We start from the raw sequence: 20,741 nt of genomic DNA, 5'->3' as shown, positions 1-20,741 counted from the left end.
AAAAAAAAAAAAAAAAGCAAGTATTGGGCATTGTCTTGTCTTGTGGGGGGTGGGGCCATTAGGGGAGAGATAGGGTCTCAATCTGTCACCCAGGCTGGAGTACAATGGCATGGTGATAGCTCACTCCAGCCCCAAACTCCTAGGCTCAAGCAATCATCCTGTCTCAACCTCCTAAGTAGCTGGGTTTACAGGCACCCACACATCCAACTATAAGCATTGTCTTTATAATGTGCTGAGTGTACCAGGTATTTTCTCAAATATTAATGTTTTTGAGTCCTTTCAACATCCTTTGAGATAGATAGTAATGTCCCCAGTTTAACAAAAGAAGGACACAGTCTCAGAGATTAATTAAAGCAGAAGATTGGAAGTGTAACATCTACTCACAAATCTTATGTTCTGTCCATAATCCCATGCTATCTCTTTATTAAAAATGCCACCTGAAAATGATACAAAAATTATACAAAGGGGAATATTATTTGTCTGGCAGAGAGTATTTATCAATAGTCATAATCTAACCATCTTGTTGATTATGTAAGCTTTGTAATACTACCAATTGGTAACATCATGAAGAAAGGCATTATCTAATCTAAGCAAAATTTGTCTCAAATAATAACGTTTTATTCTGCTTGGTCCTCCCAAGGCATGTTCTCTATGGGATGGCCAGCTTTTTTGAGCATCACACCAAACATTAAGGAAGAAGGCGCAATGAAAGAGGATTCCGGAATGCAAGATACACCATACAATGAGGTTAGACGAAAATTATCTCATGTACAGTAACTAAGTAAAGAGATGCATTGGCTTGTGACATTAAGCTAAATAAGAGGAAGCAAGCTTACAGCTGTTCTATAATATAACTTAATTAGACAAAATGAAATGTAGGCTAAAATCAAGCCAAGATTAGTAGATACCAGATTTCAGTAAAAATTTAAACTATGTCTTACTTCTGTAAGATGGGCTCAAATGTATATTATCAGCTCTTCTATAAAATAATATCTCTGGCCTTTTGGTAAAGGTGATAAGGGATGCTAAATTTTGTGAACCGATCATAGCTTTTTTTCTAAAAGCATTAGCAAGTTTATTTACAAATGCAGGCGGATGTAAAAGTTCACTAGTTTCTTTAGAAAATCTTCTGTTATGGAACGTAAGCAGAGTTATTTTTCATTAACACAAAAAGAAACTTTCTACTGGGAATTACTTAGCAATAGTTCTGGTGAAGAAAACAGAATTCCTCTCATTAAGTAAAATGTTTTATAAGCTAATTTTTAAGTCAGTATTACATAAATGGAAAAAATTATACAGAAAGTAACTTTTCAGATGAATGTTAATACAATTTTACACATGGTTCTACATCAATTTAGTATATATCGCAAATAAATGAAGTATATGTAATTACATATTTATGTTAACTATTTTAAATAATGTTTAAGAACCTTTTCTTAAAGGAAATTGTTGAAAACATTCCAACAATATCATACATTTGCTTGAAAGCTTATGTCACTTTATTCAGTTGAAAATTTATTAAGCCACTAGTATATGAAAGGAATTGAGGTAAGGGCTAGGAAAAAAAATAAGGCATAATTCCTGCTCTCAAAGAATTTAGAATGTTGAGAAAGACAGTTCCTACAGAGTGGGGAATGGCCAGGCAAAAACAGATGCCCAGTGACCAAATCTAGGTATCATATACACTTGCAATTAGAAGGGGAACTTTTTTTTTACATGACAGTGGTTGAAATGGTGATGAATGGAATGAAAATAAAAGCTCTTCAATTTTTTTGTGCTGAGTCTTGATAGGACTTGAAGGTGTGAAATAAGAAGGTTCTTATAGGTGCAGCTATAACACAGACAAAAGGATGGAGGTCAGAGAGTGTTCTAATAATGGAGTGGTATATGGTATGGCCAAATGCAAAGTCAATGACAGAGCACTGAAAGAAGGGGTCACTGAAAGGGAGGTTGGTGCCTGATTGTGGAGCTTCTTGAAGGCCATGCTAGAGTTTGAACAGCAGCTTACATACTGGATTTCCAACAAAGGTTTAAGGCACTGGAGATCTCGTGATCAGATTTGTGTTTTACGAAGAAAGATTAATAGAGAGCAGCAATTGGAGAGGGAAAACAGATTCGCTCAAAACTATTGCAGGGGTCAGGGAGTACGTAAGTCAGTAACAGTGGGAATGGAAAGAAGGAGCCAGATCTGAAGGCATTTCACAGATTTAAATCAGCACTTTTGACGCACTAATTAGGTAACGGTAATGCGGGATAGGCAAGAATCCAAGATGACACCACGATCCCCTGCTGGGTTTTAAATGCCAGTAACAGAGGAAAAAGTTTGACAGTGCAACAGCTTTGAAACCAAGTTTCAGGCATAAGCCACAATCCTAATCATGTAAAAATCTCATTTTGATTGGGGGAATTGCAGAATATCCTGGTGGAGCAGCTATACATGTGTGTGGAGTTTCTCTGGAAGTCTGAGCGATACGAACTCATTGCTGATGTCAACAAGCCCATCATTGCTGTCTTTGAGAAACAACGAGACTTCAAAGTATGTATTCCAACCCCCTAGAAGGAGTTATTTAAAATATCCTATGTTGAATTGGAAAATTACTTACAGTTTTCAAAATTAAAAACTCTCTAGTTGTATGTCAGCGTGATCTTCATGAAACTCTTTCACTTATGGTTTCAGAAATTGTCAGATCTCTACTACGACATTCATCGGTCATACCTGAAAGTGGCAGAGGTGGTGAATTCAGAGAAGCGGCTGTTTGGTCGCTACTATCGTGTGGCATTTTACGGGCAGGTAAGTTCACCAGAAATAACATGACCCACAAATTCTGCTGAGCAGTTGAATGTTGTCTTTCATTCTTTACGAGACATCCGTGTGTGCCAGAGAATGGAGAGGTATGGGTGTGTCTGACTATACTTCAGTGTTTCTCCGGATGTGATGGTCTATATGTTTGTCCATAGCAATGTACTAAGTTGGAAAACAAGTGAGCAAAGAAATCCATGGTTTGAGTTAACAGTGATTTCTGACTTCTCAAAGAAAGAGGGCACTTATTTTTCAACATTCTCTTCTTTCCAGCTCACCCTCAAATATCTAATTATGAGTTTATGTCATATATTAAAGTGAAATTAAATCGAACATGCTTTAAGAAATAACATTCCTAATATTCTAGGAAATAAGAGAATTCCTAGGGGCTCCACCGTATCAAACCTTTGATTTTACAATCACACAATTTCTTTTCTCCTATTTTCAAACTGCCACTGTTTCTAGACAGAATACCAGATGGTTATTTTGTTTCCTATATTGCAAGTCAGTGTAATTTCAAAGTTATTTTTCCCAGTTTACTGCACAAGCAATGAAGAAGATGGAAAATATTACTTAGCCACTGTATTGGCCTGAAAGGGAACATACTATATATTAATTATGAATGTCTCTGAGCAACATTTTCAATGGGATAAACCCAGGCACCATTCACTTCTTTTCGGGAAGGCTTATAACACTATCATATTTCAGCAGACGTAGTTTAGACTGTTGCTCGTGTGGATAGATATCCCATGCTTTTATTTTCAGAGCGGCAATGGCTCTCAGACCTCACACTTCCTCTCCCCACAACCTATCGTCTCACTTAGTAGCCCAGGCTGGAGTGCAGTGCAGTGGCGTGATCTCGGCTCACTGCAACCTTTGCCTCCTGGGTCCCGGTTCAAGCAATTCTCCTGCCTCAGCCTCCTGAGTAGCTGGGATTACAGGCAGGCGCCGCCATGCCCAGCTAATTTTTGTATTTTTTAGTAGAGACAGGATTTCATTATGTTAGCCAGGCTGGTCTTGAACTCCTGACCTCTCGTGATCCACCCACCTCAGCCTCCCAAAATGCTGGGATTACAGGCGTGAGCCACCATGCCCGGCCTCAGCTTCTTGTTCTTAAGGCTGCAGCTGAAGGAGTCCACTCCAGCATGTTCATTCTAGGTCACTCCCCATTGAAGTCATTTGAAAAGTACATATTTTCCTCTGCTCACCAAAAGCAGCTTAAAAACTAACCTCTGGGCTGAGTGCCGTGGCTCACGCCTGTAATCCCAGCACTTTGGGAGGCCGAGGCGGGCGGATCATGAGGTCAGGAGATCGAGACCATCCTGGCTAACAAGCTGAAACCTTGTCTCTAGAGGAGGGTGCCTGTAGTCCCAGCTACTCACAAGACTGAGGCAGGAGAATTGCATGAACCCGGGAGGCAGAGCTTGCAGTGAGCCAAGATCGCGCCACTGCACTCTAGCCTAGGCGACAAGAGTGAGACTCCATCTCAAAAAAAAAAAAAAGAAAAGAAAGAAAAAAAATAACCTCTGAATTAATAAAGATAGATACTTTCTACCTGGAAAGGAGAAGCATCACCAAATAGCCACTTATTATAAACAAATTAATCCAACCAGGATTTTTCTCAGGACACAGCAACATCAGGATAGTGGAGACAGAGAAACTAATGGTCTGAAAAATGGGGATCTGCATAAACAATCTATAGAATATAAAAAGCAAATTTAGACATTTTGGGGGTCCATGGAAAAGAATCTGAACTATCTGAAGTGAGAACATAGATGGGAAGAGAGCGAGGTGTAGGAACCTTTAGGAGGAAGAGAGAGAAGAGAAAATGACACTTTGGAGCCATTTGGGAAACCATTAAGAAAATACACAATTTGTGACATTGGTGAGACAGCAAGAAAAGTGGCAGAAAATGCTACAAGTAGGGAAGGGGATGTGGGAGCAGAAGAATTGAAAGGGAAAAGCAGAGTTTCAAGGGAGATGGCCACAGGCTAACTGGGCAGCACAGCAGTAGCACAAAAGATGTGCTTCTGGGTCACCAAGACATGACTGTAATGCCTCAGGCATTCCTTCCAATGAAAAAGTAAAAAAAAATCATTAATAATCTGATCATGAAAACAGGATTGCATACCAGATGGTTGCTGCAACCATTATCTGAGATACAGGCTCTAAAGCAGGTAGAAGTGAATCATGCTGCTTTTCAACTAGTTTTTAATGCAGATGTTTACTCTTTTCTTCTTTTGGTCTTGATTGTTCCAGGCCGTGGTAAGTTCTTACTCACTCTCGCTCTCCATTTGCATGCTCTAACACTCCTCACACTTCCCTCTGTATGGTTTTACTGAAACTTAACCTTTTCGTGCATATCAACATTTGGTACGAAGGGTGAGATAATCCTGCTTTCATTCATTTTTGGAATCATCCTGCATCTCTTTAACTAAGTTGTGTTTATGCCAGTTATCTGAATTACAAAAATGTATCCTTTGTTTTTCATACATGCTATCTTTCTGCCTAAAGGTGTATGTAGTCTGAAAGCCTTACATACACAAACACACACAGAGATAAGTATGGGTACCACGTATCTTAAATATACGTAGCATAGACTTGGTATTGTAGATTGTCTACTTATTTCAGGCCACTATGAGTTGTAGCTTATTAAGAAGAACAGAATGGTCAGAATTTTGGAAGTTGGAGTGATGGTTATTGGTGGACACCTCCCAAGATACTGAAAAAACTGTGTTTTTTCCAAAGGAGTGTCTTAGAGAGATGGGGGTCTATGGTGGTGAGCTCTGAGAATTCTCAGAGGTGATGGGAGTAATTCTCAACATAAAAGATGAACTGGGGAATAAATCTTTACCCAATACGTCTGGGTAAGTCTCCAGAGATGCAGAAAGGAGCAAGGTAAGAAATTTGGAGAACAAGCCATGTCCAAAATAACCTGCCAGTACCCACAGCTCTGTGACAAAGGATTTTCTTCATATTATTTTGAGCCATATGAAATTGCCTATATTCAATCACTTTTTATGTACAAAAATGGCAACTTTATATGGTTCAACATAATTACTGTCAGTTAAGCTGGAAAGAGAAAACATTTAATATTCACACACTGTCCATATGCAGCCCTACTTGTCTGACCAGTACATACTTTTTTGTAATTCTTTAAATTCCTTCCCACATTCATACCATATCAGCATTTTCTATGTTCATTTATAAATTTGGGATTATGGGCCCTTAACTCACCTACTAAAAGAATACTTGAAAACCCCTATACTAAATAGACTGAGGGGGGCAGAGGGGAAGTATTGGGGGGAGCCCTTGCAAATGACCTAACTTTATTCTTCTTTCAGACTCCGCAGTAAAGTGTGCTGATTTTGCACCTGATTTTTTTTTTTTTTTTTTTAAATGCTGCAGTACTCTCACTTGTCTTTGTAAAAAATTCCAAGGCCGGGTACAGTGGCTCATGCCTATAGTCCCAGCACTTTAGGAGGCCGAGGAGGGCGGATCATGAGGTCAGGAGATCAAGACCATCGTGGCTAACACGGTGAAACCCTGTCTCTACTAAAAATACAAAAAATTAGCAGGGCGTGGTGGCGGACACCTGTAGTCCCAGCTACTGGGGAGGCTGAGGCAGGAGAATGGCGTGAACCCGGGAGGCGGAGCTTGCAGTGAGCCGAGATCATGCCACTGCACTCCAGCCTGGGTGACAGAGTGAGCCTCCATCTCAAAAAAATAAATAAATAAAATAAAAATAAAAATAAATAAATTCCAATCTGAGCTTAAAACGCAAAGTGTTTTGTTAAATCCTCTGACTGAGAACCTGCCTAAGCACGACACTCCATAAGCTCAAACCCAGCTACCTTTGAACAAGGAGAACTAATGGAGGTTGTCCTGATAAGCAGCAAATTAGAGCCTCAGTCATCATTGCTCAGACGAGATTCAAATGCCTGTCTCAAGACACCACATGAAGAGTGAGAACTGCGGGATTCAACAGGAGCAGACAGCACACATCACTTCACACTCGATGATAAATAAATACCAAGTAGACTCCAGCATGCCCCAGAACGTGTACAGAATGAAGGTTCCAAAGATTTAAGATAAAATCTTGACTACTTGATTAGCATAATCCCCACGGTCAGAAATAATTTCTTATACGTAATGGTGCTTTATGTCCCTGTAAAAGTTACCTTTTAATATCCAAGTTGACATGCCTTGCAGTGATGTTAAAAGGATTATGGAAATATGATGTGCAACAGGCTCTTTGCCTGCACAAAGGCCTTTGGGTACTTTTTTTTAGTGTCCCATGTCGACCACTGCTCTCGTTTTATAGTTTTGGCTGGGGTATTAATACTGTGAATGAGCCAGACACTAGAAAACAAGTATAAAACTGATCGTTCATAGCAGGAACTTTACAAAAATGCAAGTCTTGCACAACATGAACTGTCTAATGCAACACCCAGCATCAGCATCAATATGGAAATCTGACATACAGCAGCCTATACAAAGTGTCCTCCAAAGTGTCCCTGAAGTATTGATTTCCACAGTAATGAAACAGCAGCAGTGAGCAAACATCAACTATAATCAATGAAGTCCTTAGGCCCTGGTATTTAACATGAAAGCAAGTGAACACCCATTACATAACAAAATATCAGATGCCCCTGGAATTAATTAAGTAAAAGACCTGGGAGAATTTTATTCTATCCACCAAAGGCCATAGATTCCATAATTTGCAGTCATGCCTGTATGGGTGTACTTGCCTCTCAGGATCTTAATAAAAAAGGAATTTGGGGGAGGAGGGAAGGTGCATGTGTAGTGTGGAAAACCACCATCTCCACTTTGGGACATGATATAGCTCTCCGCCTATAGGAAAGTCGCAGATCTAGGCCACATATCTATACCGTATAAACATCATAACTGAGTTCTGATGTGTATGCTAAGAGAAGCTACATGAATGCAGAGAAATTCATTGATGTAGCTTCTTTGCTGTTAGCATTTAGCCTCGTATTGACATTTTCTGGCCCATCTTTTGTATACTAGATTCCTCTTCAAATACATTCTTCTCTTTGTGAACTTTGAATGAGTCTAATATAATACCAGGGGCCCTGATATTTGACATCACAGTGATGATCCAGGGACATTGCAAGATGCTAACGTACCTGCAAAAGCATCTGAGGAGGAGTCAATGCTTTTAGTTGTCAGTTTATTGAAGTACATTTTTACCATAATGTATTGCCTTAAAGTTTCATAATTCATACAGTCCTTGTTTAACTAGGGTGTGTTCTTTCTTGACCAGAGCAGATGAAGGTGTTTATTGCACTGCAAAATGACATTTTAAAAATCAAACTAGCAAGGAAGTGCAGAGATCACCTTTCCCATTGCCTTGAAATTCAGTCAGCTTATAAACTTGGGGCTAAAGCAAAAGAGAAACTGACCCTGGTTTTCGTCACTCTGTGTCCCTGTTTATAAATCATTTATATCATAGACAGAGCTGAAATTGAAGCCTTCCTTCAGATAGTGTCTGTAGCTCCGTGGGCTTTGCTTTAATAGCTTCCCTGGGTATAAGGTAAGCCTGCATTCCAAACATTTTCAGAGCTGCCATTTATCTGGCTTCAAAACTGTTTACAGAAACCCCAGTGGACAGGAGATTAAATGCTTTATTCTGCTCCTCCATCTCCTTCTTACTCATTTTACAAAACAGGTTTACCTTTCCAAGCTCTTTAGAAAAAGGTTCTAATCACTAATTTATCAGTTACCAAAATATTGAAATCAGTTTCAATAGACCTTTCATAATAAGAAAAACTCCATTGCCTAAGCAAGAGAAGCTAAAAGTATGTATTTGCAAGCACTGAAAACTGAGTTATGCTGCATAAAAGACAGAACTCAAATTGCTTTATAGATACCGAGTTTTTTCGTCATTGTTGTCATCACCACCAGCATCATCATCATTACCATCCTCAACATAGCTAGCACTCACCAAAGGCCATCTGTTTACCAGGTGCGGTCCTTACAGCCTCCCAGTAAGTTGCTGAGTCTGAATTTTCCCATCCCATAGCCCAAGGAGGAGGGATGAAAGAAAGTCACAGGTTATGAACAAGGCCGCAAAGGTTACGATGATGGCAATTTTTTTATTTTATTTTTTATTTTTGAGACGGAGTCTCACTCTGTCGCCCAGGCTGGAGTGCAGTGGCTCAAACTTGGCTCACTGCAACCTCCACCTCCTAGTGATTCTCCTGCCTCAGCCTCCTCAGTAGCTGGGACTACAGGCGTGCGTCACCATGTCCAGCTATTTTTTGTATTTTTAGTAGAGAAAGCATTTCACTATGTTGGCCAGGATGGTCTCGATCTCTTGACCTTGTGATCCGCCCACCTTGGCCTCCCAAAGTGCTGGGGTTACAGGCATGAGCCACCGCGCCTGGCCGATGATGGCAATTTTTACCTGCCTCCCACCACTCATTTTCTGCTCACTCTAGATTTAGAAATTTGTCAGGGGTTTACAGTGAAAATGTGTCTTTGTACTAGTTTTCACACTATGGTGAAAAATAAAAAATCTTTTCCTGAACCTTAGAGACATTTTTCTCCTTGAAATTGAAGTTGCAAATGTTGCTTCAGCTTTAGCCCCATGAGGATTCTGCCTGAAGGCTTCAGAAGGTCTTATTTCTCTGATGTGTCAGTCTGTCAATTGTAGCCACTAACTCCTGACCTTGAATCAGACACAACTCCACAAAGACAGCAACAGAAAAAAGCATAGCAGGCTGGAAGTCATGTGGGAGTGGAGTCAGACCTCACTATCCCTATGAAATCTACAGGAATGACAAGGAGCTGCTTTTCATGCTTTCAACATCATATGACACTTTGTAGCAGTTTGGGGTCAAGGCACTTATAATTACTTGTATTTTGTCTTGAACATTTCTCAAAGAAATTGTTCATTAAAAACATCTCTATTTAAAGCCATGGACTATTTTCCAGTTATGCCTGGTGCACATACACCTGTTTAAGATGTATGCCCTTTAAGAATTCTTTCATTCATCTGCTTATGCAACAAATAGAGTGACCTCCTCCTAAAGACCAGGCATTGTGCTAAACACTGGGCATGCAATGTTGAAGACACACTTCCTGCCTTTAGAAAGCCCAAAGTCAATTAGGGAGACGTGCAAGGAAGCAGGCGATTACCTGATTGGCAAGAATTCCACTATGGACTAGACCTTATTCATTTGCTTCTGCAAAGGTATAGCTACAGTACACTTAGAATACAAATCACCCTGTTAAAGATGATCCCATTTACATGTACGAAAGTGCTTTTGAAGTATAAAGCATCATACAGATGTGAGTTTAATCAATATTCTTAGATTGTCTCACATTAACCATGAAAAAATATAGCACTGGAACACTTTGCCTATGTTTTTTGTTTGTTTTTTTTTTTTGAGACGGAGTCTCGCTCTGTCGCCCAGGCTGAAGTGCAGTGGCGCAATCTCGGCTCACTGCAAGCTCTGCCTCCTGGGTTCACGCCATTCTCCTGCCTCAGCCTCCCAAGTAGCTGGGACTACAGGTGCCCGCCGCCACACCCGGCTAATTTTTTTGTATTTTTAGTAGAGACGGGGTTTCACCATGTTAACCAGGATGGTCTCGATCTCCTGACCTCATGATCCGCCTGCCTCGGTCTCCCAAAGTGCTGGGATTACAGGCGTTAGCCACCGCATCCGGCCACCTATGCTTTTTTTATCATATAATTTTTAAATAGTCAAAAGTGATTTTTTAATATGGCTAAGTTTCCTTTTGACGTCCAGTGTCTTCACCTAGACCTCAAAAGCCACTTCCTTATGGGTCAACTCTACAATCAGGAGAAACCAGATATAGCCTGTAATCTCAGCACTTTGGGAGGCCAAGGTGGGTGGATCATCTGAGGTCAAGAGTTCGAGTTTGCCAACATGGCGAAATTCCATCTCAATTAAAAATACAAAAATTAGCTGGACGTGGTGGCCCACATCTGTAGTCCCAGCTACTTGGGAGGCCGAAGCAGGAGAATCACTTGAATCCAGGAGGCGGAGGTTGCAGTGAGCCAAGATCACACCTCTGCACTCCAGCCTGAGTGACAGAGCAAGACTCTGCCAAAAAAAAAAAAAAAAGAAACCAGATATCCTTGGGTTCTTAACTCCAAATTTAATCTGGTATTCTGAGGCCACATGTATTCCACAGGAAAAATGCTTCTGTGTCTCTTCAAAGAGAAGGAATTATAAAGATTGCTTCACTTAGTTATCTTCAGATAATAGAATCTTCCCTTCCCTCTGCTTCCAACCAGACAAATAAATTAATAGAGGCTAAAACCTACTTGGTCTTGTGGAACAAAAATGATGATATGGTTGCTATTTTTAATCCTGTAATGTCTTCCTTTTCAAGAATGTAAAAGATCTCTTAGTAAGGTAGATTGCATGATTAAGTTACATATAGCTAAGTTTCAGCAGGTCCCTGAAGTCATGTTGACGTAGAGTTATTTTTTAAATAGCAGTACTTGGGAGCATAACACATGTAATTTGTTACGACAACTATATAAAGTCTCGTGATTTTTCATCTAAGATTATGTGGGATGCACGTCAGCCCATTTAAATAGCTTTACATGCCGTACACATTTCCTATGTTAGTTTCAAAGACTTACAGAAGATCTTATTAAAAAGGATACTGACTGCTCTTTGCTGCAAAAAACTGCTCCATATTTCATGTTCTACCCCAAGCTACCACAAGAGGGCATGCTTCCCCCAAAATATATGCAAGTAGGTAGTACCATCGAGTTCTACAAATAGAGAAAACAGTATTTGCAAGATATTTCATGAGTTTCTTTGGCCTGGCTAGGAAATATTTACATTAATGTCTGATTATAAGATGATATTTTATCTTCTTCACTGTGTTTTCTCCGATTTTGAATATTATAGGGTGTTAACCAATGGACTGGATGACAACCAAAAACTATATATTTTTTAAGTAAATGGCTTTTTGTTTTGCTTTTGGTTTATGACTAGCATTCTCTAATAAAATTTGTGGTTCATTATGTTCCATAGGGCTTTTTTGAAGAAGAAGAAGGTAAAGAGTATATTTATAAAGAGCCTAAGCTGACAGGTCTGTCTGAGATTTCCCAAAGACTACTCAAGCTCTATGCAGATAAATTTGGAGCAGACAATGTGAAGATAATCCAGGATTCCAACAAGGTAGAGGAAAATCAGTTTTCATGCAAGTACTAACAATTGACTGAGTTTTTTATTCTTTAACCACATTACGTTTTCATTTTCTGCCTGATGATGCAAAGTAAACTACTAAAACGATTTTAGATGTTTTGCTTGTTTGCCTATTGGTTGGTTAGTTGGTTAGTAATTTGAGGGGAGAAGAGTCAAAAACATTGTATGTGTTTATTTGGGTAACTTTTAAAAAGATCTTAGTAAATTCTCTATGTCTCCATTGGTTATTTGCATTTGAATAGCAATCAAACCCTTAAAGAAATTGGGCTCAGTGGTGGAACTGAAGAAAACAGCAAATTGAAAATATTTATTCTGTCAGGGAAGTCTTCCTAGGCGTATTAGTCAGGGCTCTCTAGAGGAACAGGACTAATAGAATAGATGTATATATGAAAGGGAGTTGATTAAGGAATATTGACTCACACGACCACAGGGTGAAGTCCCACAATAGGCCATCTGCAAGCGGAGGAGCAAGGAAACCAGTCTTGTGTCCCAAAACATCAAAAGTAGGGAAGTTGACAGTGCAGCATTCAATCTGCGGCTGCAGGCCCGAGAGCCCCTGGCAGATCACTGGTGTAAGTCCAGGAGTCCAAAAGCTGAAGAACTTGGAGTCTGATGTTAGAAGGCAGGAAGCATCCAGCACAGGAGAAAGATGGAGGTCAGAGACTCAGCCCGTCTAGTCCTTGCACATTCCTCTGCCTGCTTTTATCCTGGCTGTACTGGCAGCTGATTAGATGGTGCCCACCCAGAGTGAGAGCAGGTCTGCCTCTCCCACCCAGTTCACTGACTCAAATGTTAATCTCCTTTAGCGACACCCTCAATGGACACACCCAGGAACAATACTTTGCATCCTTCAATCCAATCAAGTTGACATTTAATATTAACCATCACACTAGGCCACACCGACTTTGAAAGCTGTCCCCTATAATAGAGGCAGACTTGCCAGTTACATTACATTAACCTTTGACCATTGTTACCCTCCTCTTGGCTCCAGAAAGCAAATACTTACCTCTTCTCTTAGATTACTCAGCATCTTCTTATACACTCTTGTTCAGTTAGCCAACCTCTATCAAATGCCTACTGAATGCCAAGCCCGGAACTGGAGATGAGGCACACAGGGTCTCTTCCTTCTGGAGCTCACAATTCACATGGGGCTGAGAAGAGAAGGACCTGTGCAAACAGCCAATTAAATAGATTACAATCAAGTATCACCAGAGAGTCAAAGTCCAAGTTGTACAAGGAAAGCTCAGGGCAGGGACCTCTCTTAACAGCTCATTCTTGGTTGGGCAGCATTACAAAGATGGGATGATGTTTGAGTTAGTTTGCTGGAAGCAAAGGGCATGCTGAGAAGCCCAGCACATGCAATGATGGGGAGGAATGAAAGAGGGAGATACGTTTAGAGAATGGCAGGCCTTTGAAACACAGGTTGGATAGAAGAATGTGGCAGAAGATGGAGCTGGAAAAGATGGTTTTTGCCCAATGGCATATAGTCCTATTGGGCTATAGAAGTCTTTTTTTTTTTTTTTTTTTTTTTCTGTCCTCTTTTACAAACTCAAGTTTGGAGGCATCTGGGCATGAAATCCCTGAGTCTGGGCAGAAATTTTTGTGGATGCGTTCATCATTCTCCTTCTCATCTTGATGGCTACAGTCACCTTCCCCAGAAAGGCAGGCAGCTGGAACTACTGTGTTACTGGCTCTCCAAAGTAGAAAGTATGCAGAGTTCCTGGGGCAGCGTGGGGGATGAGAAGATGCCAAATTTGGTATCAGAACAACTTGAGTCTTCATTCCACCCTCCCACCACCTATCAGCTGATGATCTTAGAGAAATTAGTTGGTCACTCTAAATACTCTATTTTTGATCTGTAAAATGCTTATAATTATACCCACCTTATAGTGTAATTAGTAGTAGCATTACAAATAAATTCAGGAGGTCCCTCAAATCTCTGGGACTGGATAGGCAGCGGATGGGTAGACAGATGGAGAAAACTGGAAGAATTTTTAAAATTCTTTGAGGTTTCATTAGAAAAGAAGCTGAGAACACCACCTCTTCCAACTCCAAAGGAGAGCAAGTGTGATTTCCCGGATTTTCTTAGTACCCCCAGCCTGTCTTCCTTGCTATTTGTCAAACTCACTCCCCAAAGCAGAGTTGATTTTTTAAAAAATGCGCAGGATGACTTGTTACAGATTAGAGAAGGATCCTGACATTAAAACTACAAAATTTTGCAATCATGTAATAGGCTCATCAGCTAATCTGCTAAATCAAACAAGGAACCTCCCTCTTGCCACAAGCCCAAAGCCAGTGGCCCCAGTCTACACACATGGGTAAAATCATAGAGGGACCAAAATATATTTTTTAAAGGTTTTCATTTGAATTACTCTCAAGAAGCTTGCATTCTAGGGCTGGGTGCGGTGGCCCATGGCTATCATCTCAGCATTTTGGGAGGCCAAGACGACAGATCTCTCAAAACCCTCTGTACTAAAAATACAAAAATTAGCTAGGGGTGGTGGCACATGCCTGTAATCTTAGCTACTAGAGAATCTGAGGCAGGAAAATCACTTGAACCCAGGAGGCGGAGGTTACACTGAGCCAAGATCATGTCACTGCACTCCAGCCTAGGAGACCGAGCAAGACCCTGTCTCAAAAAAGAATAACAATAATAATGAATACAATTAAGAAATAAAAGAAGTTTGCATTCCAGACAAAGGTGATTGAACATTCATTACAGCGAAGAGAGAAAATAAAGGACTAAATAACATGCCACAACCAGGCACATCTGGAAGAGCCTCAGCTACTTGGTGAGCTGGCTCCAATCCCCCCTCTACAGACCAGGCTGCTCAGGTGCAATCCAACCTTTATTCTCTCTGTGATCCTGCCCAGCTCTGAAATGATGTGACTGCCTAGTTTTCTCCAAGGGCAGAGGCACAGCCTCGTGGGTATGCAAGCTGAGGGAATGGGAGCTTCCTGCTTTCAGGAGCACTCCAGGGCACACCACTCACTTTGCTCATAATCTGTTAACACAGGTAAACCCCAAGGATTTGGACCCCAAATATGCCTACATCCAGGTGACCTATGTCACGCCATTCTTTGAGGAAAAGGAAGTCGAAGACCGGAAGACAGATTTCGAAATGCACCACAACATCAACCGCTTTGTCTTCGAGACGCCCTTCACGCTGTCGGGCAAGAAGCACGGTGGAGTGGCAGAGCAGTGCAAGCGACGGACGATCCTGACAAGTAGGTGCAGGCAGCCGGGCCACATGTGTGCACCTGTTCCAGCACAGGCCCCTTTATAGGGCTGGATCAGTAGGCATCAAGAGTTATTTCAGTCTTGCAGAGAAGTACTCAAAATGTGCTAACTTGGAAATGTTTGCCAAGAAGAGATTTCCATCTCTTTATTCTCTATTAACAGAAGTCAACAAGAGGAGAAATTGTCAAAAGAGTTGCTTTGCATAGCTGTTCCCTTTAGGTTGTAAGTGTGAAGGGTCATGGGGTCAGAGCCTTGGGAAAGTCTCAAGGCACTCTGAACTTTCCTCTCTGAGTCTACCTTCAACGTTTCAGGGTTAGCAGCTCTCATCGTGTGCGTTGGGGCGACATTCTAAACCACCACTCTGGGATTCAGATTCTTCATCTGTAGAGCTAATGCAGATGTGGATCTCCAATATCCCTCCATGCGCTCTCTAGATCTATGCTGGGAGCAGGTCATCCTTTCATTTTCTCAACACACATTTAATGAGGCCCTACTAGGGGCTGGGCACTGTTCCAGGTACTGGCAACGCAAATGAAACATGATTCTTGCCCTCAAGGTGCTCACAGTCTGGTAAGAGAAAGAACCAAGTAGGGAAGAATTTCAGGTGAGCAGAGCACGAGAAATGAAACAAGAGCACCCGTGGGGGCTCCTAAGGCTGGCTGCAAGGTGAGCAAGGGCATTCTGGAGGAAATGATCAGTAACCCGCTTTGCGAGCTGGGCCATCCCGGATTAGGCTACAGCCTAATTAGCGAGCTAATCTAGTAGCACTGACGTCTAAACTGTGACAAGCATCTGCCTTCAGCAAATGTATCCAAAACTTTTGAAATAAAAAAGCCACAACAAAGCTGTATCAATATATACTATTTGGCATATATTTAGGCATTCTGTATTATGGGTTAGTATAGTTTTTATATGAATTATAAGTTGCTGTGGAAGCTTTAATCTTTTCAGTGTGTAGAAATTCTAAAAGCTGGCCAGGTGCGGTGGCTTATGCCTGTAATCCCAGCACATTGGGAGACGAAGGCGGGCGGATCATGAGGTCAAGAGATCGAGACCATCCTGGCCAACATGGTGAAACCCCATCTCTACTAAAAATACAAAAATTAGCTGGGCGTGGTGGTGCGCACCTGTAGTCCCAGCTACTTGGGAGGCTGAGGCAGGAGAATCACTTGAACCCGGAAGGCAGAGATTGCAGTGAGCCAAGATCGCGCCACTGCACTCCAGCCTGGCGACACAGCGAGACTCCATCTCAAAAAAAAAAGAAAAAACCTCTAAAGGCCTAAAACAGCCCTGAGAATGAGAGCCTGTTAGCAGTGAAGGCAGAAGAGCAACACCAGGTCAAAGGAGTTTGGGCAAAAGCTAAGAGGTATGAGAGAGGATGGCACCTAGCAGAAAAAGTAACTCCCACACATGAAAAGCATACAGAATGGAAGGTGCCAAATGATAGGTGATTCTCTGGTCCTTCAGGGAAACCCTTGACTCTTCACTAATCCTCAACCTTGAAATCCCTTTTGTATGGCTTTTGTGCAGCGAGTCACCTGTTCCCCTATGTGAAGAAGAGAATACAAGTCATTAGCCAATCGAGCACAGAACTGAATCCAATTGAAGTGGCAATCGACGAGATGTCCAAGAAGGTTTCTGAGCTTAATCAGCTTTGCACAATGGAAGAAGTGGACATGATCAGACTGCAGCTCAAGCTGCAAGGAAGTGTCAGCGTGAAGGTAAGCAAGCATTGCTCAGGGCTGAGATGCACATGGCCAATTAAACTGGGTGGAAAATGCCCTGGGAACTTTGTTTACAAAGAATATAAGAAACATTTTTCTGTTTGTGAGAACACCTTTATCTGGGTCTTTAAAATTGCTTTGAGTTGTCAATGTGCATTAACGTTACTCGAAACCTGTAGATATCCCTTTCTTAGGTTTAGCTGAAAAAGAATGTATTGTTCCTCCACTCTGCTATCCCATCTTCTATGGATAACTGTGCTCTATATCTGTATACTAACAAATGACTTCACTAATGAAGAAACAACACATTCTTGTACATATCTGTCATTAAGGGCCTTAAAAAATTGTTCTGAAACAAATCCAAAAAAGAATGATTACTAGTTCATAAAAGGTGCATATATGTTTATCTGTCTGGCAGAGCTGTGACAGGAAGCAGCTGGCATGCTCAGTGAGTGATTGACGAGGACAGAGTAAATAAACTGTTCCCAAAAGTGTGTGCAGCATTTGGGAAAGCCAGAAAGGGTTGGCACAGGGACTGGCAGCACTTAGGCGGTGTGACCAGCCTAGACCTGAAGATGCAAGCAGAGGAGGGTTAGTGGAAGCAGACAGGGGAGCTGAGAGGTCCGTCTGATGCCAGACAAGTAGACAGGAGTGGCTTCAGCTGACGATAGGGAAGCTTCTGCAAGGAGGAAGCCTGGGGCCTAGTACTCTGACCAGAGCCAGGCAGGTGAGGTGTGTAAGGCACTCACCTCAGGCACAAAATTAAAGGGAGCCCCAAGTAACTCAGGAATAAGGCATTCATTTTTATTTATTGTATTAATAAATTGATCCTAACTATTAATAAGGAACAAAGTATTAAATTTTAAAATAAAGGAAGATCAGTAGTAGCACCCTGCACAGCTATATTGGAACCTAAAAGCCCAAGAAGGCTGGACGCAGTGGCTCATGCCTGTAATCCCAGCACTTTGGGAGGCTGAGGCGGATGGATCACTTGAGGTCAAGAGTTTGAGACCAGCCTGGCCAACATGGTGAAACCCCGCCTCTACTAAAAATACAAAAACTAGCCGAGCGTGGTGGTGCATGCCTGTGATCCCAGCTACTTGGGAGGCTGAGGCAGGATAATCGCCTGAACCTGGGAGGTGGAGGTTGCAGTGAACTGAGATCGCACCATTGCACTCCAGCCTGGGTGACAGAGCAAGACTCCATCTCAAAAAAAAAAGAAAAGAAAAAAAAAAAAAGCCAAAGGAAAAATTAATGCTATTGATCCTGACACTGACCACACTCTCCCCTTCCCTACCTCCCTTGTCTGTGTCCCCCATGGGCCAAGAAGGCCAGAAAGCATGAGAGCCATGGTCCTATGCCACACAGGATGACTTTCCTCGGCACATCGCTGAGTGGAAGGAAGTGGAGATTGGATCTGGAGAAGCAAAAGATGGTACACCCAGTACCAGTGACTGCATCTGCCACACTGGCCATGCCTGCTGGTCACAGGCCCCTGAAGTCAGCTTCCTTCTTCTTTTACCTTTTTCCTTCCCAAGCCTGACAGCCACATTAAAAGCTTCTATGCACTAAGGGATTTGGACTCCTGCACAAGTGAGGCCATCCATGTGCATGAGCATGAACTGAACCCAGCATTGTGCATTCATTCAGCAAATCTGATAAATGCCTCCTTGAGCCAGAATCTAAGCCAGACCATCAAATGGAACCCAGTGAAACAGTGATTCCGGGGCAGCGCCCACACCACCACCACTGTGGGTTATCCCTTCATAATAGTATGTGTTTATCTGAGTGTTAACAGAAAAAAAAAACTAGCACTTCAAACATTTGATTTCACAAATGTTCAATTTAAATAAATATACTGGAGTTAACAGAAGTGAGTCTAGTTTTAAAAGCTATTAAGAAAACAGCAGATTCGGTGGGTGGGTCATGCCTGTAATCCCAGCACTTTGGGAGGCCGAGGCAGATGGATTGCTTGAGGCCAAGAGTTCAAGACTAGCCAGGACAATGTAGTGAGACCATCCCCATCTCTGGAAAAACTTTTAAAAAAAAATTAGCCAGGCATGGCAGCAAACGCCTGTAGTCTCAGCTACTTGAGAGGCTGAGGCGAGAGGATTACTTGAGCCCAGTAGTTTGAAGCTGCAGTGATCATGCCACTGCACTCTAGCTTGGGCAACAGAGTGAGACCCTGTCTCCAACAAAGAAAACAATGAAGAAAAAAAAAATAGCAGTTCAGGTAATGTGCAGATATGGAAAAAAAAAAATGTGAAAGGGTTGGCAAAGGACTGAAGTTTAGGAAGTTTGTCAATGAAAGGTAGAGCTCAGATTCATGATTTATTGACAAGTTGGAGGATGGCAACTAAGTCAGGTATACAAATGAGTGGACTAGAAGGCAGGGTGTGAGATCGGGGTACCACACCATTGGTGCACAGTTGCTACTCCTTCCAACTGTGGAGAAGCTCCATGCAGAAGGTAGATCTTCCTCCACCAATTCTCTTCTCAACAGGTTAATGCCGGGCCAATGGCGTATGCACGAGCTTTTCTTGAAGAAACCAATGCAAAGAAGTACCCTGACAACCAAGTAAAGCTTTTGAAGGAGATCTTCGGGTAAGCTTCTCTTTGTTGGAATGTTCTTCCTTGAACTTCCTCAGACAGGGACTCCTCAATCCCCCAAGAATCCATCACACCAAAACTCACTGAGGTGGCAGAGTCCATCAGCAGCCTGACTCTGAACCCACAGTCACTGAACTCAATGCCACTTCCGAGGGCTGGTTTTTAATTTGTTTAATGCTGTTGCTAAAGGCAATTTGCAGATGCATGTGGACAGGCCCTTGACGTGAATGAGCGCCTCATCAAAGAGGACCAGCTGGAGTACCAGGAAGAACTGAGGTCCCACTACAAGGACATGCTCAGCGAACTCTCCACAATCATGAATGAGCAGGTAAGCACTCCTTGGTGCACATGCGCTATCAGTGGACAGAAAGTCCCTTTCACCCCCAATGCCAGAAGGACAGGAAAGAGGCCCTTTTCTTGCTGCAGAAATCACTGCATCAGCGCCATGTTGCTGATCCATTTTCTCTCCTGTGCACTCCACCTCTTGCCCCAAAGCAGAGGTCAGGTTGGGGAAAAATCTATAGAAAAGGATTATGAGAATCCAGAGACTTTCCACAGTCCACATGAACCCTTGGTTTTTCTAGACTATTTGAGTCCCATCAAATGCTGAGGAACACTGGGTGGCATTCCCATGAGGGTTTGCTGCCACCCTCCGCCATCCCTGGTTGAGGACCGCACAACCCCAAGGCCGTGATGTGGAGTCCACAGTTGAGGGGGTCTCTGCACTGTACTCAGGATGAACCCCAAGACTAGTCATGGCTGTTTGCTACCAAGACTGCCTCTGTGGCAGCTGGGCCTCCTGCAGATGTGCAGAATTCAGATAAAACTCAACCACCCACCCCACGAGCAAGTCATCTGTGATGTCTGGGATGTGTACAGCATGCTCTGTAAGGCTGCACACAAAATGTGGGCATTCAGTCATCTCAGTACTTTTTGGGTGGCTAAAAGTCAATTGGTTGAAAGCCAAATGTTGCTTCCTGGACGAGTTCCTAGAATTTATAAATACCCCCATGCTCTACCTGCACATCTCAGCACCCGTGCTCCCCCCCATACCCCCATGCTCTACCTGCACATCTCAGCACCAGTGCTCCCCCCCATACCCCCACGCTCTACCCGCACATCTCAGCACCCGTGAGCCCTCCATGCCC

At 42.3% G+C, this 20,741-nt stretch overlaps 1 protein-coding gene across 1 annotated transcript in view; it reads left to right on the top strand.

The window, feature by feature from the left end:
* Window positions 1–20,741, top strand: part of DOCK10 (dedicator of cytokinesis 10) — a 185,896-nt gene that overhangs the window by 159,747 nt on the left and 5,408 nt on the right. Inside the window, exons 47-54 of the mRNA XM_011952036.1 lie at window positions 641–747; window positions 2,414–2,536; window positions 2,678–2,791; window positions 11,845–11,991; window positions 15,036–15,246; window positions 16,790–16,980; window positions 19,487–19,587; window positions 19,783–19,921. Coding sequence (XP_011807426.1) covers window positions 641–747; window positions 2,414–2,536; window positions 2,678–2,791; window positions 11,845–11,991; window positions 15,036–15,246; window positions 16,790–16,980; window positions 19,487–19,587; window positions 19,783–19,921 — 1,133 coding nt within the window. The remainder of the gene's footprint in view (window positions 1–640; window positions 748–2,413; window positions 2,537–2,677; window positions 2,792–11,844; window positions 11,992–15,035; window positions 15,247–16,789; window positions 16,981–19,486; window positions 19,588–19,782; window positions 19,922–20,741) is intronic.

This window comes from Colobus angolensis, unplaced genomic scaffold (assembly GCF_000951035.1).
Source record: "Colobus angolensis palliatus isolate OR3802 unplaced genomic scaffold, Cang.pa_1.0 Scaffold33, whole genome shotgun sequence".
Taxonomy (NCBI): Eukaryota; Metazoa; Chordata; class Mammalia; order Primates; family Cercopithecidae; genus Colobus; species Colobus angolensis.
This window is presented reverse-complemented; position numbering and strand designations above follow the sequence as displayed.